A 15,337-nucleotide genomic window follows, 5' to 3' on the forward strand; every position below is an offset into this window, starting at 1 on the left:
GCACACCAGCGGGCCCCCCGAGTCACCCTGGGGGGGGAAAAGGGATGGGGGGGTCACTGGGGGGTCATCGGGGTCACTGGGGACCACAGTGACCCCACAGAGACCCCAGTGACCCCATAGAGACCCCCAGGATCACCTGTGACCCCAATGACCCCACAGACACCCCAATGACCCCATAGAGACCCCCGGGATCACCTGGAGACCTTCAGGATGACCTGTGACCCCAATGACCCCATAGAGACCCCAATGACCCCATAGAGACCCCAATGACCCTGTAGAGACCCCAGTGACCCCATGGAGACCCTCAGGATGACCTGGAGACCCCAATGACCCTGTGCTGACCCCAATGACCCCATAGAGACCCCAATGACCCCATAGAGACTCTAATGACCCCACAGAGACCCCAGTGACCCCACAAAGACCCCAGTGACCCCGTGCTGACCCCAGTGACCCCACAGAGACCCCCGGGATCACCTGTGACCCCAATGACCCCACGGAGACCCCAGTGACCCCATAGAGACCCCAATGACCCCATAGAGACCCCAATGATTCCATGGAGACCCCAGTAACCCCACTGACCCCAGTGACCCCACTGACCCCAGTGACCCCAATGACCCTAATGACCCCACACTGACCCCAGTGACCCCAATGACCCCAATGACCCCACACTGACCCCAGTGACCCCAATGACCCCAATGACCCCACACTGATCCCAGTGACCCCAATGACCCCACACTGATCCCAGTGACCCCAATGACCCCACACTGATCCCACTGACCCCACACTCACCCCACACTCACCCCACTGACCCCACACTGACCCCGCGCTGACCCCGTTGACCCCACACTGACCCCGCTGACCCCACACGGACCCCAAGGAGACCCCAATAACCCCACTGACCCTAATGACCCCATGGAGACCCCAATGACCCCATGATGACCCCACTGACCCCACACTGACCCCAATAACCCCACTGACCCCCTGCTGACCCCACACTGACCCTGCTGACCCCGGTGTGACTCCGCTGACCCCACTGACCCCACACTCACCCCACTGACCCCACACTGACCCCACTGACCCCACGTTGACCCCAATAACCCCACAGTAACCCCACACTAACCCCACTGACCCCACACTGACCCCACATTGACCCTGCTGACCCCACTGACCCCACACTGACCCCACTGACCCCACACTCACCCCACTGACCCCACTGACCCTGCTGACCCCACTGACCCCAATAACCCCACTGACCCCACACTAACCCCACACTGACCCCACTGACCCCACACTGACCCTGCTGACCCCACTGACCCCACACTGACCCCACACTGACCCCAATAACCCCACTGACCCCACACTAACCCCACACTGACCCCAATGACCCCACACTGACCCTGCTGACCCCACACTCACCCCGCTGACCCCAATAACCCCACACTGACCCCGCTGACCCCACACTCACCCCACTGACCCCACACTCACCCCGCTGACCTCACACTGACCCCACTGACCCCACATTGACCCCAGTGACCCCACTGACCCCACACTCACCCCACTGACCCCACACTGACCCCGTTGACCCCACTGACCCCACACTCACCCCAATAACCCCACTGACCCCACACTGACCCTGCTGACCCCACTGACCCCACTGACCCCACACTGACCCCAATGACCCCAATGACTCCACTGACCCCACTGACCCCACACTCACCACACTGACCCCAACAACCCCGCTGACCCCACACTGACCCCACACTGACCCCAATAACCCCACTGACCCCACACTCACCCCACTGACCCCAATAACCACACTGACCCCCTGCTGACCCCACACTGACCCCACTGACCCCACACTCACCCCACTGACCCCACACTCACCCCACTGACCCCACAGACCATGCTGACCCCAATGACCCAATGAGACCCCAATAACCCCACACTCACCCCACTGACCCCACACTCACCCCACTGACCACACTGACCCCGTGCTGACCCCAATAACCCCACTGACCCCACACTCACCCCACTGACCCCAGTAACCCCGCACTAACCCCACACTGACCACACTGACCCCAAGGAGACCCCAATAACCCCACTGACCCCACACTGACCCTGCTGACCCCAATGACCCCATGGAGACCCCAATAACCCCACACTGACCCCACACTCACCCCAATAACCCCACTGACCCCACACTGACCATGCTGACCCCAATGACCCCAATGAGACCCCAATAACCCCACACTGACCCCCTGCTCACCCCACTGACCCCACACTCACCCCACTGACCCCAATGACCCCACACTGACCCCAATGACCCCGCACTGACCCCGTTGACCCCACACTCACCCCACTGACCCCACACTGACCCCACTGACCCCACACTCACCCCAATAACCCCACACTGACCCCGCTGACCCCACACTGACCCCAATGACCCCACACTGACCCCACTGACCCCAATAACCCCACACTGACCCCACACTCACCCCACTGACCCCACACTGACCCTGTTGACCCCACACTGACCCCACTGACCCCAAGGAGACCCCAATAACCCCACTGACCCCACACTGACCCCGTTGACCCCACTGACCCCCCGCTCACCCCGCTGACCCCTGTGTGACCCCTGCTGACCCCTGTGTGCCCCCATGCCCCCACCTGGCAGGAGTCGGTGCCGCCGCGGGCGCGGTCGTTGCCGGCGCAGAGCATGTTGGGGGTGATGGCGCCGGGGTACAGGTGAGAGCACACCTGGTGCGGCCAGGTGAACACAACACCGCACTGCAGCACGTCCGGGAAGTAACCTGGGACAGGTGAGACAGGTGAGGGACACCTGGGACAGGTGAGGGATGGATGGGACAGGTGGGACAGGTGAACACCACCCCGCACTGCAGCACGTCAGGGAAGTAACCTGGGACAGGTGAGACAGGTGGGACAGGTAAGGGACAGGTGAACACCACCCCGCACTGCAGCACGTCCGGGAAGTAACCTGGGACAGGTGAGACAGGTGGGACAGGTGAGGGACAGGTGAGACAGGTGGGACAGGTAAGGGACAGGTGAACACGACACCGCACTGCAGCACGTCAGGGAAGTAACCTGGGACAGGTGGGACAGGTGAGACAGGTGAGAGACACCTGGGACAGGTGGGACAGGGTACAGGTGAGAGCACACCTGGTGCGGCCAGGTGAACACCACACCACACTGCAGCACGTCCGGGAAGTAACCTGGGACAGGTGAGACAGGTGGGACAGGTGAGGGACAGGTGAGACAGGTGAGACAGGTGAGAGACACCTGGGACAGGTGAGGGCCAGGTGAACACCACCCCGCACTGCAGCACGTCAGGGAAGTAACCTGGGACAGGTGAGACAGGTGAGAGACACCTGGGACAGGTGGGACAGGTGAGGGACACCTGGGACAGGTGGGACAGGGTACAGGTGAGAGCACACCTGGTGGGGCCAGGTGAACACCACCCTGCACTGCAGCACGTCAGGGAAGTAACCTGGGACAGGTGGGACAGGTGAGAGACACCTGGGACAGGTGAGGGATGGATGGGACAGGTGGGTCAGGTGAACACCACCCCGCACTGCAGCACGTTGGGGAAGTAACCTGGGACAGGTGAGACAGGTGGGACAGGTGAGAGACACCTGGGACAGGTGAGGGACAGGTGAGACAGGTGAGAGAGGTGAGGGACACCTGGAACAGGTGAGGGATGGATGGGACAGGTGAGACAGGTGAACATGACCCCACACTGCAGCACGTCAGGGAAGTAACCTGGGACAGGTGGGACAGGTGAGGGACAGGTGAGGGACAGGTGGGACAGGTGAGACAGGTGAGGGACAGGTGGGACAGGTGAGAGACAGGTGAGGGACAGGTGAGAGCACACCTGGTGGGGCCAGGTGAACACGACACCACACTGCAGCACGTCAGGGAAGTAACCTGGGACAGGTGAGACAGGTGAGAGACACCTGGGAGAGGTGAGGGATGGATGGGACAGGTGAGGGACACCTGTGACAGGTTGGACAGGTGAGGGACAGGTGAACACCACCCCGCACTGCAGCACGTCCGGGAAGTAACCTGGGACAGGTGGGACAGGTGAGACAGGTGAGGGACAGGTGAGAGACAGGTGAGGGACAGGTGCGGGGTGGATGGGACAGGTGAGGGACAGGTGAGACAGGTGAGAGACACCTGGGACAGGTGAGGGACAGGTGAGACAGGTGAGGGACAGGTGAACACCACCCCGCACTGCAGCACGTCAGGGAAGTAACCTGGGACAGGTGGGACAGGTGAGAGCACACCTGGTGCGGCCAGGTGAACACCACACCGCACTGCAGCACGTCCGGGAAGTAACCTGGGACAGGTGAGGGACAGGTGAGGGACACCTGGGACAGGTGAGACAGGTGAGAGACAGGTGAGAGACACCTGGGACAGGTGAGGGACAGGTGAACACCACCCCACACTGCAGCATGTCTGGGAAGTAACCTGGGACAGGTGAGACAGGTGAGGGACACCTGGGACAGGTGAGGGCCAGGTGAACACAACCCCGCACTGCAGCACGTCGGGGAAGTAACCTGGGATGGACAGGTGAGGGACAGGTGAGACAGGTGAGAGAGGTGAGGGACACCTGGAACAGGTGAGGGATGGATGGGACAGGTGGGACAGGTGAACATGACCCCACACTGCAGCACGTCAGGGAAGTAACCTGGGACAGGTGGGACAGGTGAGGGACAGGTGGGACAGGTGAGGGACACCTGGGACGGGTGAGACAGGTGAGGGACACCTGGGACAGGTGAGACAGGGGACAGGTGAGAGCACACCCGGTGCGGCCAGGTGAACACCACCCCGCACTGCAGCACGTCAGGGAAGTAACCTGGGACAGGTGGGACAGGTGAGGGACAGGTGGGGATGGAAGGGACAGGTGGGACAAGTGCCCCAGGTGTGCCCAGGTGACACAGGTAGGAGAGGTGAGGATGGATGGCACAGGTGTGCCCCAGGTGTGCCCCAGGTGGCCCCCGGGTGTGCCCCAGGTGTGCCCAGGTGAGACAGGTGACACAGGTGAGGATGGGTGGCACAGGCGGGACAGGTGCGACAGGTGTGCCCTGGGTGTGCCCCAGGTGTGTCCCAGGTGTCCCCAGCTGTCCCCAGGTGTCCCCAGGTATCCCCAGGTGTGCCCAGCTGTCCCCAGCTGTCCCAGGTGTGCCCAGGTGTGCCCCAGGTGTGTCCCAGGTGTCCCAGGTATCCCCAGGTGTCCCCAGGTATCCCCAGGTGTGCCGAGCTGTCCCCAAGTGTGCCCAGCTGTCCCCAGCTGTCCCCAGTTGTCCCAGGTGTGCCCTGGGTGTGCCCCAGGTGTGTCCCAGGTATCCCCAGGTGTCCCCAGGTGTCCCCAGGTGTCCTCAGGTATCCCCAGCTGTCCCCAGGTGTGCCCAGGTGCCCCCAGCTGCCCCCAGGTGTGTGTATGAGTCCCCAGCTGTCCCAGCTGCCCCCAGGTGTGTGTATGAGTCCCCAGGTGTCCCAGGTATCCCCAGGTGCCCCCCAGGTGCCCTCAGGTGTCTCCAGCTGTCCCCATCTGTCCCCAGGTGTGTCCCAAATGTCCCCAGATGTGGCCCAGGTGTGTCACCTGTCCCCAGGTGTCCCAGGTATCCCCAGGTATCCCCAGGTGTGTCCCAGCTGTCCCCAGGTGTCCCAGCTGCCCCCAGGTGTGCCCAGGTGTCCCCAGCTGTCCCCAGGTGTCCCCACCTGTCCTCAGCTGTCCCCAGGTGTCCTCAGGTGCCCCCCACCTGTCCCCAGGTGTCCCAGCTGCCCCCAGGTGTCCCACGTGTCCCCAGGTGTGCCCCAGGTGTCCCCACCTGTCCCCAGGTGTCCTCAGGTGCCCCCAGCTGTCCCCAGGTATCCCCAGGTGTGTCCAGGTATCCCCAGGTGTGTCCAGGTGTCCCCAGGTGTGTCCCAGCTGTCCCCAGGTGTCCCCATCTGTCCCCACCTGTCCCCAGGTGCCCCCAGGTGTCTCACCTGTCCCAAGGTGTGCCCAGGTGTGCCCAGGTGTCCCTAGGTATCCCCAGGTGTGTCCCAGGTGCCCCCAGGTGTGTCCCAGATGTCTCAGGTGTCCCCAGCTGTCCCAGGTGTGCCCAGGTGTGTCCAGGTGTGCCCCAGGTGTGTCCCAGCTGTCCCAGGTATCCCCAGGTATCCCCAGGTGTCCCCAGGTATCCCCAGGTGTCCCCAGCTGTGCCCAGGTGTGTCCCAGGTGTCCCCAGGTATCCTCAGGTATCCCCACATGTCCCCAGCTGTCCCCAGGTGTCCCCAGGTGTGCCCAGGTGTGCCCAGGTGCCCCCACATGTCCCCAGGTGTGTCCCCAGGTGTCCCCAGGTATCCCCAGGTGTGTCCCAGGTGCCCCCCAGGTGTGCCCAGCTGTCCCCAGGTGCCCCCCAGCTGTCCCCACCTGTCCCCAGGTGTGCCCAGGTGTGCCCACGTGTCCCTAGGTATCCCCAGGTGTGTCCCAGGTGCCCCCAGGTATCCCCAGGTATCCCCGGGTATCCTCAGGTGCCCCCAGGTGTCCCCAGGTGTGTGTATGAGTCCCCAGGTGTCCCCAGGTGTATGAGTCCCCAGGTGTCCCCGGTGTCCCCAGGTATCCCCAGGTGTGTCCCACCTGTCCCCCAGGTGTGTCCCCAGGTATCCCAGCTGCCCCCACCTGTCCCCCAGGTGCCCCCAGGTGTCTCCAGGTGTGACCAGGTGTGTGCATGAGTCCCCAGGTGCCCCTACCTGTCCCCCAGGTGCCCCCCAGGTGTGCCCAGGTGTGTGTATGAGCCCCCACCTGCCCCCAGGTGCCCCCCAGGTGTGCCCAGCTGTGTGTATGAGTCCCCAGGTGTGCCCCCCAGGTGTGTCCCCCCCCTCACCTTGCGGGCTGCTGGTGCTGCCCCAGCCCGACACCACGCACCTGTCCCCGCACACACCAGGTGTGCCCAGGTGTGTCCCACCTGTCCCCAGGTGTGTCCAGGTGCCCCCAGGTGTGTGTATGAGTCCCCAGGTGTGCCCAGGTGCCCCCAGGTGCCCCCACCTGTCCCCCAGGTATCCCCAGGTGTGTCCCATCTGTCCCCAGGTGTGTCCCCAGGTATCCCACCTGCCCCCACCTGTCCCCCAGGTGCCCCCAGATGTCCCCAGGTGCCCCCAGGTGTCCCCAGGTGCCCCTACCTGTCCCCCAGGTGCCCCCACCTGCCCCCAGGTGTGCCCAGGTGCCCCCAGGTGTGTGTATGAGTCCCCAGGTGTCCCCAGGTGCCCCCAGGTGTGCCCCCCAGGTGTGTCCCCCCCCTCACCTTGCGGGTTGCTGGTGCTGCCCCAGCCCGACACCACACACCTGTCCCCGCACACACCAGGTGTGTCCCAGGTGTCCCCACCTGTCCCCAGGTATCCCCAGGTGCCCCCAGGTGTGTGTAAGAGTCCCCAGGTGTCCCAGGTGCCCCCAGGTATCCCACCTGTCCCCAGGTGTCCCCAGGTGTGTCCAGGTGTGTGTATGAGTCCCCAGGTGCCCCCCAGGTGTGTCCAGGTGTGTGTAAGAGTCCCCAGGTGTGCCCAGGTGCCCCCAGGTGCCCCCCAGGTGTGCCCAGGTGTGTGTATGAGTCCCCAGGTGCCCCCCAGGTGTGTCCAGGTGTGTGTAAGAGTCCCCAGGTGCCCCCAGGTGCCCCCCAGGTGTGCCCAGGTGTGCCCAGGTGTGTGTATGAGTCCCCAGGTGCCCCCCAGGTGTGCCCAGGTATCCCCAGGTGTGTCCCAGGTACTCCCACCTGCCCCCAGGTGTGCCCCCCAGGTGTGCCCCCCCCCTCACCTTGCGGGCTGCTGGTGCTGCCCCAGCCCGACACCACGCACCTGTCCCCGCCGCGGGGGCACCTGCGGGGCAGGGGGGCGGGGCTGACGTGGGCGCTCAGGTGGGCGGGGCGGCGCAGGCGCAGCAGCATCAGGTCGCTGTCGTGCGTGGTGACGTTGTAGCGCGGGTGCACGAAGGCGCGCGCCCAGGTGAGGCACTGCTCGGGCCCCTCCCGCGTCCGCAGGCTGTGCTCGCCCAGCCGGATGGGCAGCGGGCTGGGGGGACAGGTGGGGGACAGGTGAGGGACAGGTGTGTGTTTGTGTCCCCCCAGGTGTGCCCAGGTGTGTCCCAGGTGTGTGTTTGTCCCCCCCAGGTGTGTCCCAGGTGTGTGTTTGTCCCGCTCAGGTGTGTCTCAGGTGTGTCCCAGGTGTGTGTTTGTGTCCCCCCAGGTGTGCCCAGGTGTGTCCCAGGTGTGTGTTTGTCCCCCCAGGTGTGTGTTTGTCCCCCCCAGGTGTCTGTTTGTCCCACTCAGGTGTGTCCCAGGTGTGTGTTTGTCCCACTCAGGTGTGTGTTTGTCCCCCCAGGTGTGTCTCAGGTGTGTGTTTGTCCCCCCCAGGTGTGTCCCAGGTGTGTGTTTGACCCCCCAGGTGTGTGTTTGTCCCCCCCAGGTGTGCCCAGGTGTGTGTTTGTCCCCCCAGGTGTGTGTTTGTCCCCCCCAGGTGTCCCCCAGGTGTGTGTTTGTCCCCCCCAGGTGTGTCCCAGGTGTGTGTTTGTCCCCCCAGGTGAGGCACTGCTCGGGCCCCTCCCGCGTCCGCAGGCTGTGCTCGCCCAGCCGGATGGGCAGCGGGCTGGGGGGACAGGTGGGGGACAGGTGAGGGACAGGTGTGTGTTTGTGTCCCCCCAGGTGTGCCCAGGTGTGTCCCAGGTGTGTTTGCCCCCCCAGGTGTGTGTTTGTCCCCCCCAGGTGTGTCCCAGGTGTGTGTTTGTCCCCCCAGGTGTGTCCCAGGTGTGTCCCAGGTGTGTGTTTGTCCCCCCCAGGTGCGTGTTTGTCCCACTCAGGTGTGTCCAGGTGTGTCCCAGGTGTGTGTTACCTGTCCCAGGTGTGTGTTACCTGTCCCAGGTGTGTCCCAGGTGTGTCCCAGGTGTGTCCCAGGTGTGTCCCAGGTGTGTGTTTGTCCCCCCCAGGTGTCCCCAGGTGTGTCCCAGGTGTGTCCCAGGTGTGTGTTTGTCCCACTCAGGTGTGTCCCAGGTGTGTGTTTGTCCCCCCCAGGTGTGTTTGTCCCCCCAGGTGTCCCCCAGGTGTGTGTTTGTCCCCCCCAGGTGTCCCCCAGGTGTGTGTTTGTCCCCCCCAGGTGTCCCCCAGGTGTGTGTTTGTCCCCCCAGGTGAGGCACTGCTCGGGCCCCTCCCGCGTCCGCAGGCTGTGCTCGCCCAGCCGGATGGGCAGCGGGCTGGGGGGACAGGTGGGGGACAGGTGAGGGACAGGTGTGTGTTTGTGTCCCCCCAGGTGTGCCCAGGTGTGTCCCAGGTGTGTTTGCCCCCCCAGGTGTGTGTTTGTCCCACTCAGGTGTGTCCAGGTGTGTCCCAGGTGTGTCCCAGGTGTGTGTTTGTCCCCCCCAGGTGCGTGTTTGTCCCACTCAGGTGTGTCCAGGTGTGTCCCAGGTGTGTCCCAGGTGTGTGTTACCTGTCCCAGGTGTGTGTTACCTGTCCCAGGTGTGTCCCAGGTGTGTCCCAGGTGTGTCCCAGGTGTGTCCCAGGTGTGTGTTTGTCCCCCCCAGGTGTCCCCAGGTGTGTCCCAGGTGTGTCCCAGGTGTGTGTTTGTCCCACTCAGGTGTGTCCCAGGTGTGTGTTTGTCCCCCCCAGGTGTGTTGGTGTCCCCAGGTGTGTCCCAGGTGTGTCCCAGGTGTGTGTTTGTCCCACTCAGGTGTGTCCCAGGTGTGTGTTTGTCCCCCCCAGGTGTGTTTGTCCCCCCAGGTGTCCCCCAGGTGTGTGTTTGTCCCCCCAGGTGTCCCCCCAGGTGTGTGTTTGTCCCCCCAGGTGAGGCACTGCTCGGGCCCCTCCCGCGTCCGCAGGCTGTGCTCGCCCAGCCGGATGGGCAGCGGGCTGGGGGGACAGGTGGGGGACAGGTGAGGGACAGGTGAGGGACAGGTGGGGGACAGGTGTGTGTTTGTGTCCCCCCAGGTGTGCCCAGGTGTGTCCCAGGTGTGTGTTTGTCCCCCCAGGTGTGTGTTTGTCCCCCCCAGGTGTGTCCCAGGTGTGTGTTTGTCCCCCCCAGGTGTGTCCCAGGTGTGTGTTTGTCCCACTCAGGTGTGTCACAGGTGTGTGTTTGTCCCCCCCAGGTGTGTCCCAGGTGTGTCCCAGGTGTGTGTTTGTCCCAGGTGTGTCCCCAGGTGTGCCCAGGTGTATCCCAGGTGTATCCCAGCTGTCCCCAGGTGTGTCCCAGGTGTGTCCCAGGTGTATCCCAGGTGTCCCCAGGTGTGTCCAGGTGTGTGTGGGTGTGTCCCAGGTGTGCCCAGCTGTCCCCAGGTGTGTTTGGGTGTGTCCCAACTGCCCCCAGGTGTGTTTGTCCCCCCCCAGGTGTGCCCAGGTGTGTTCCCCCCCAGGTGTACCTGTGGGTGTGGCAGTGGGCGGCAGTCAGCACCCAACTCCGGCCAATCAGGACCCCCAGGTGTGTGTGGGTGTGTCCCAGGTGTCCCCAGGTGCCCCCAGGTGTGTCCCAGGTGTCCCCAGGTGTGTTTGTCCCCCCCCAGGTGTACCTGTGGGTGTGTCCCAGGTGTGTTCCCCCCCCAGGTGTGTGTGGGCGTGGCCCAGGTGTACCTGTGGGTGTGGCCCAGGTGTGTCCCAGGTGTGTTTTCCCCCCCCCAGGTGTGCCCAGGTGTGTGTGGGCGTGGTCCAGGCGTGTGTGGGCGTGTCCCAGGTGTGTGGGGGTGTGTCCCAGGTGTGTGGGGGTGTGTCCCAGGTGTGTTTCCCCCCCCAGGTGTGTGTGGGTGTGTCCCAGGTGTGTGTGGGTGTGTCCCAGGTGTGTGTGGGTGTGTCCCAGGTGTGTGTGGGTGTGTCCCAGGTGTGCCCAGGTGTATCCCAGGTGTCCCCAGGTGTCCCCAGGTGTGTTTGTCCTCCCCCCAGGTGTCCCCAGGTGTCCCCAGCTGTGCCCAGGTGCCCCCAGGTGTGTGTGGGCGTGGCCCAGGTGTGTGTGGGTGTGGCCCAGGTGTCCCAGGTGTGTGTGGGCGTGTCCCAGGCGTGTGTGGGCGTGTCCCAGGCGTGTGTGGGCGTGGCCCAGGTGTGCCCAGGTGTGTGTTTGTCCCCCCCAGGTGTGCCCAGGTGTGTGTGGGCGTGGCCCAGGTGTGTTTGTCCCCCCCCAGGTGTACCTGTGGGTGTGGCAGTGGGCGGCGGTCAGCACCCAGCTGCGGCCAATCAGGACCCCCAGGTGTGTTTGTCCCCCCCAGGTGTGCCCAGGTGCCCCCAGGTGCCCCTAGATGTGTGTGGGCGTGGCCCAGGTGTGTGTTCACACCCCAGGTGTGCCCACGTGTGCCCAGGTGTGTCCCAGGTGTGTGTGGGTGTGTCCCAGGAGTCCCCAGGTGTGCCCAGGTGCCCCCAGGTGTGTGTGGGCGTGTCCCAGGTGTGTGTGGGCGTGTCCCAGGTGTGTGTGGGCGTGTCCCAGGTGTGTGTTCCCCCCCCAGGTGTACCTGTGGGTGTGGCAGTGGGCGGCGGTCAGCACCCAGCTGCGGCCAATCAGGACCCCCTGGTGTGTTTGGGTGTGTCCCAGGTGTCCCCAGGTGTCCCCAGGTGCCCCCAGGTGTGTGTGGGCGTGTCCCAGGTGCCCCCAGGTGTGTGTGGGTGTGTCCCAGGTGTGTGTGGGCGTGGCCCAGGTGTCCCCAGGTGTGTGTGGGTGTGTCCCAGGTGTACCCAGGTGTGACCAGGTGTACTTGTGGGCGTGGCCCAGGTGTGTGTTCACCCCCCAGGTGTCCCCAGGTGTATCCCAGGTGTGCCCAGGTGCCCCCAGGTGTGTGTGGGCGTGGCCCAGGTGTGTCCCAGGTGTGCCCAGGTGTGCCCAGGTGCCCCCAGGTGTCCCCAGGTGCCCCCAGGTGTGTGTGGGTGTCGCCCAGGTGTGTGTGGGCGTGGCCCAGGTGTGCCCAGGTGTGTCCCAGGTGTACCCAGGTGCCCCCAGGTGCCCCCAGGTGTGTGTGGGCCTGTCCCAGGTGTGTGTGGGCGTGGCCCAGGTGTACCTGTGGGTGTGTCCCAGGTGTGTTTTCCCCCTCCCAGGTGTGTGTGGGCGTGGCCCAGGTGTGCCTAGGTGTGTGTGGGTGTGTCCCAGGTGCCCCCAGGTGTGTGTTTGTCCCCCCCAGGTGTGCCCAGGTGTGTGTGGGCGTGGCCCAGGCGTGTGTGGGCGTGTCCCAGGCGTACCTGTGGGTGTGGCAGTGGGCGGCGGTCAGCACCCAGCTGCGGCCAATCAGGACGCCGCCGCAGTGGATGGCCCCGCCCCTCTCCAGCAGCACGGCCTGGTGGGGGTGGAGCCTCCGCCCGCAGCTGGCCCCGCCCACGATGCGGTTCTCGTCCCCCGCCGCCGCTGGGACCACCAGTGCACACCAGTAAGGACCAGTAAGGACCAGTAAGGACCAGTAAGGACCAGGGCCCTCCCAGGGCCTTCCCAGTGCCCTCCCAGTACACACCAGTAAGGACCAGTAAGGACCAGTAAGGACCAGTGCCTTCCCAGGGCCTTCCCAGTGCCCTCCCAGGTCATCCCAGTTCACACCAGTACACACCAGTAAGGACCAGTAAGGGCCAGTGCCCTCAAAGTGCCCTCCCAGTTCACACCAGTTCACACCAGTAAGGACCAGTAAGGACCAGTAAGGACCAGTGCCCTCCCAGGGCCTTCCCAGTGCCCTCCCAGTTCAGCCCAGTTCACACCAGTACACACCAGTAAGGAACAGTAAGGACCAGTAAGGACCAGGGCCTTCCCAGTGCCCTCCCAGTGCCCTCCCAGTTCATCCCAGTGCACACCAGTAAGGACCAGTAAGGACCAGTGCCTTCCCAGGGCCTTCCCAGGGCCTTCCCAGTGCCCTCCCAGTGCCCTCCCAGTTCAGCCCAGTCCAGCCCAGTTCAGCCCAGTGCCCCCAAAGTGCCCTCCCAGTTCAGCCCAGTTCACACCAGTAAGGACCAGTAAGGACCAGTAAGGACCAGTGCCCTCCCAGGGCCTTCCCAGTGTCCTCCCAGTGCACACCAGTAAGGACCAGTAAGGACCAGTGCCCTCCCAGGGCCTTCCCAGGGCCTTCCCAGTTCACCCCAGTGCACACCAGTAAGGACCAGTAAGGACCAGTAAGGACCAGGGCCTTCCCAGGGCCTTCCCAGGGCCCTCCCAGTTCAGCCCAGTTCACACCAGTAAGGACCAGTAAGGACCAGTGCCTTCCCAGGGCCTTCCCAGTGCCCTCCCAGTTCAGCCCAGTTCACACCAGTTCAGCCCAGTGCCCTCAGAGGGCCCTCCCAGTTCAGCCCAGTTCACACCAGTAAGGACCAGTGCCCTCAGAGGGCCCTCCCAGTTCAGCCCAGTTCACACCAGTTCAGCCCAGTGCCCCCAAAGTGCCCTCCCAGTTCAGCCCAGTTCACACCAGTTCCTCTCAGTGCCTTCCCAGTTCAGCCCAGTTCATCCCAGTTCTGTCCAGTTCAGCCCAGTGCCCCCAAAGTGCCCTCCCAGTTCACACCAGTGCACACCAGTAAGGACCAGTAAGGACCAGTGCCCTCAGAGGGCCCTCCCAGTTCACACCAGTTGAGCCCAGTTCAGCCCAGTGCCCCCAAAGTGCCCTCCCAGTTCACACCAGTGCACACCAGTTCACACCAGTAAGGACCAGTGCCCTCAGAGGGCCCTCCCAGTTCATCCCAGTTCAGCCCAGGGCCCCCAAAGTGCCCTCCCAGTTCACACCAGTTCATACCAGTTCAGCCCAGTTCAGCCCAGGGCCCCCAAAGTGCCCTCCCAGTTCATCCCAGTTCACACCAGTTCACCCCAGTTCACACCAGTGCCCCCAAAGTGCCCTCCCAGTTCAGCCCAGTGCCCTCAAAGTGCCCTCCCAGTTCACACCAGTTCATCCCAGTTAAGCCCAGTTCAACCCAGTTCATACCAGTTCATCCCAGTTCAGCCCAGTGCCCTCAGAGTGCCCTCCCAGTTCACACCAGTGCACACCAGTAAGGACCAGTAAGGACCAGTGCCCTCAGAGTGCCCTCCCAGTTCATCCCAGTGCCTTCCCAGTGCATCCCAGTTCATCCCAGTTCATTCCAGTTCAGCCCAGTGCCCTCAGAGTGCCCTCCCAGTTCAGCCCAGTTCACACCAGTACACACCAGTAAGGACCAGTAAGGACCAGTGCCCTCACAGTGCCCTCCCAGGTCATCCCAGTTCATACCAGTTCATCCCAGTTCAGCCCAGTGCCCTCAAAGTGCCCTCCCAGTTCACACCAGTGCACACCAGTAAGGACCAGTAAGGACCAGTGCCCTCAGAGTGCCCTCCCAGTTCATCCCAGTTCATACCAGTAAGGACCAGTAAGGAACAGAGCCCTCAGAGTGCCCTCCCAGTTCACACCAGTTCACACCAGTTCAGCCCAGTGCCTTCCCAGTGCCCTCCCAGTTCAGCCCAGTTCAGCCCAGTTCATCCCAGTGCCCTCAGAGTGCCCTCCCAGTTCACACCAGTGCACACCAGTTCACACCAGTAAGGACCAGTGCCCTCAGAGTGCTCTCCCAGTTCACCCCAGTTCACACCAGTTCAGCCCAGTGCCCCCAAAGTGCCCTCCCAGTTCAGCCCAGTTCACACCAGTAAGGACCAGTGCCTTCCCAGTGCCCTCCCAGTTCAGCCCAGTTCATCCCAGTTCACACCAGTTCAGCCCAGTGCCTTCCCAGTTCATCCCAGTGCTCTCAGAGTGCCCTCCCAGTTCACACCAGTTGATCCCAGTTGATCCCAGTTCATCCCAGTGCCCCCAAAGTGCCCTCCCAGTTGATCCCAGTTCATTCCAGTTCAGCCCAGTGCCCTCCCAGTTCACCCCAGTTCACACCAGTGCCCTCAAAGTGCCCTCCCAGTTCAGCCCAGTTCACACCAGTACACACCAGTAAGGACCAGTAAGGACCAGTGCCCTCAGAGGGCTCCCCCAGTTCACACCAGTTCATCCCAGTTCACACCAGTGCCCTCAGAGTGCCCTCCCAGTTCATCCCAGTTCATACCAGTAAGGACCAGTAAGGACCAGAGCCCTCAGTAAGGACTCAGAGTGCCCTCCCAGTTCACACCAGTTCATCCCAGTTCATCCCAGTGCCCTCAGAGGGCCCTCCCAGTTCACACCAGTTCAGCCCAGTTCACACCAGTGTCCCCAAAGTGCCCTCCCAGTTCATCCCAGTTCAGCCCAGTTCAGCCCACTGCCCCCAAAGTGCCCTCCCAGTTCACACCAGTGCACACCAGTAAGGACCAGTTCAGCCCAGTGCCCTCAGAGGGCCCTCCCAGTTCATCCCAGTTTAGCCCAGTTCAGCCCAGTTCAGCCCAGTGCCCCCAAAGTGCCCTCCCAGTTCACACCAGTTCA

General features: G+C 63.7%; 1 protein-coding gene across 1 annotated transcript; it reads right to left on the reverse strand.

Annotated features, from left to right (window-relative positions):
- Positions 1 to 2,667: 2,667 nt before the first annotated feature.
- LOC127465178 (kallikrein-6-like) lies at positions 2,668 to 14,177 on the reverse strand (the record flags this gene model as incomplete). Its single annotated transcript, XM_051775680.1, has 4 exons — positions 14,150 to 14,177; positions 12,192 to 12,354; positions 7,814 to 8,067; positions 2,668 to 2,810 (listed from the first exon to the last, which is right to left on the reverse strand). Coding segments are annotated over exons 1-4 (588 nt in total), but the record flags the coding sequence as incomplete, so codon positions are not given.
- Positions 14,178 to 15,337: the final 1,160 nt, after the last annotated feature.

Source organism: Manacus candei, unplaced genomic scaffold (genome assembly GCF_025592945.1).
Source record: "Manacus candei isolate 608988 ecotype Guabito, Panama unplaced genomic scaffold, ASM2559294v1 h1tg000331l, whole genome shotgun sequence".
Classification (NCBI taxonomy): domain Eukaryota; kingdom Metazoa; phylum Chordata; class Aves; order Passeriformes; family Pipridae; genus Manacus; species Manacus candei.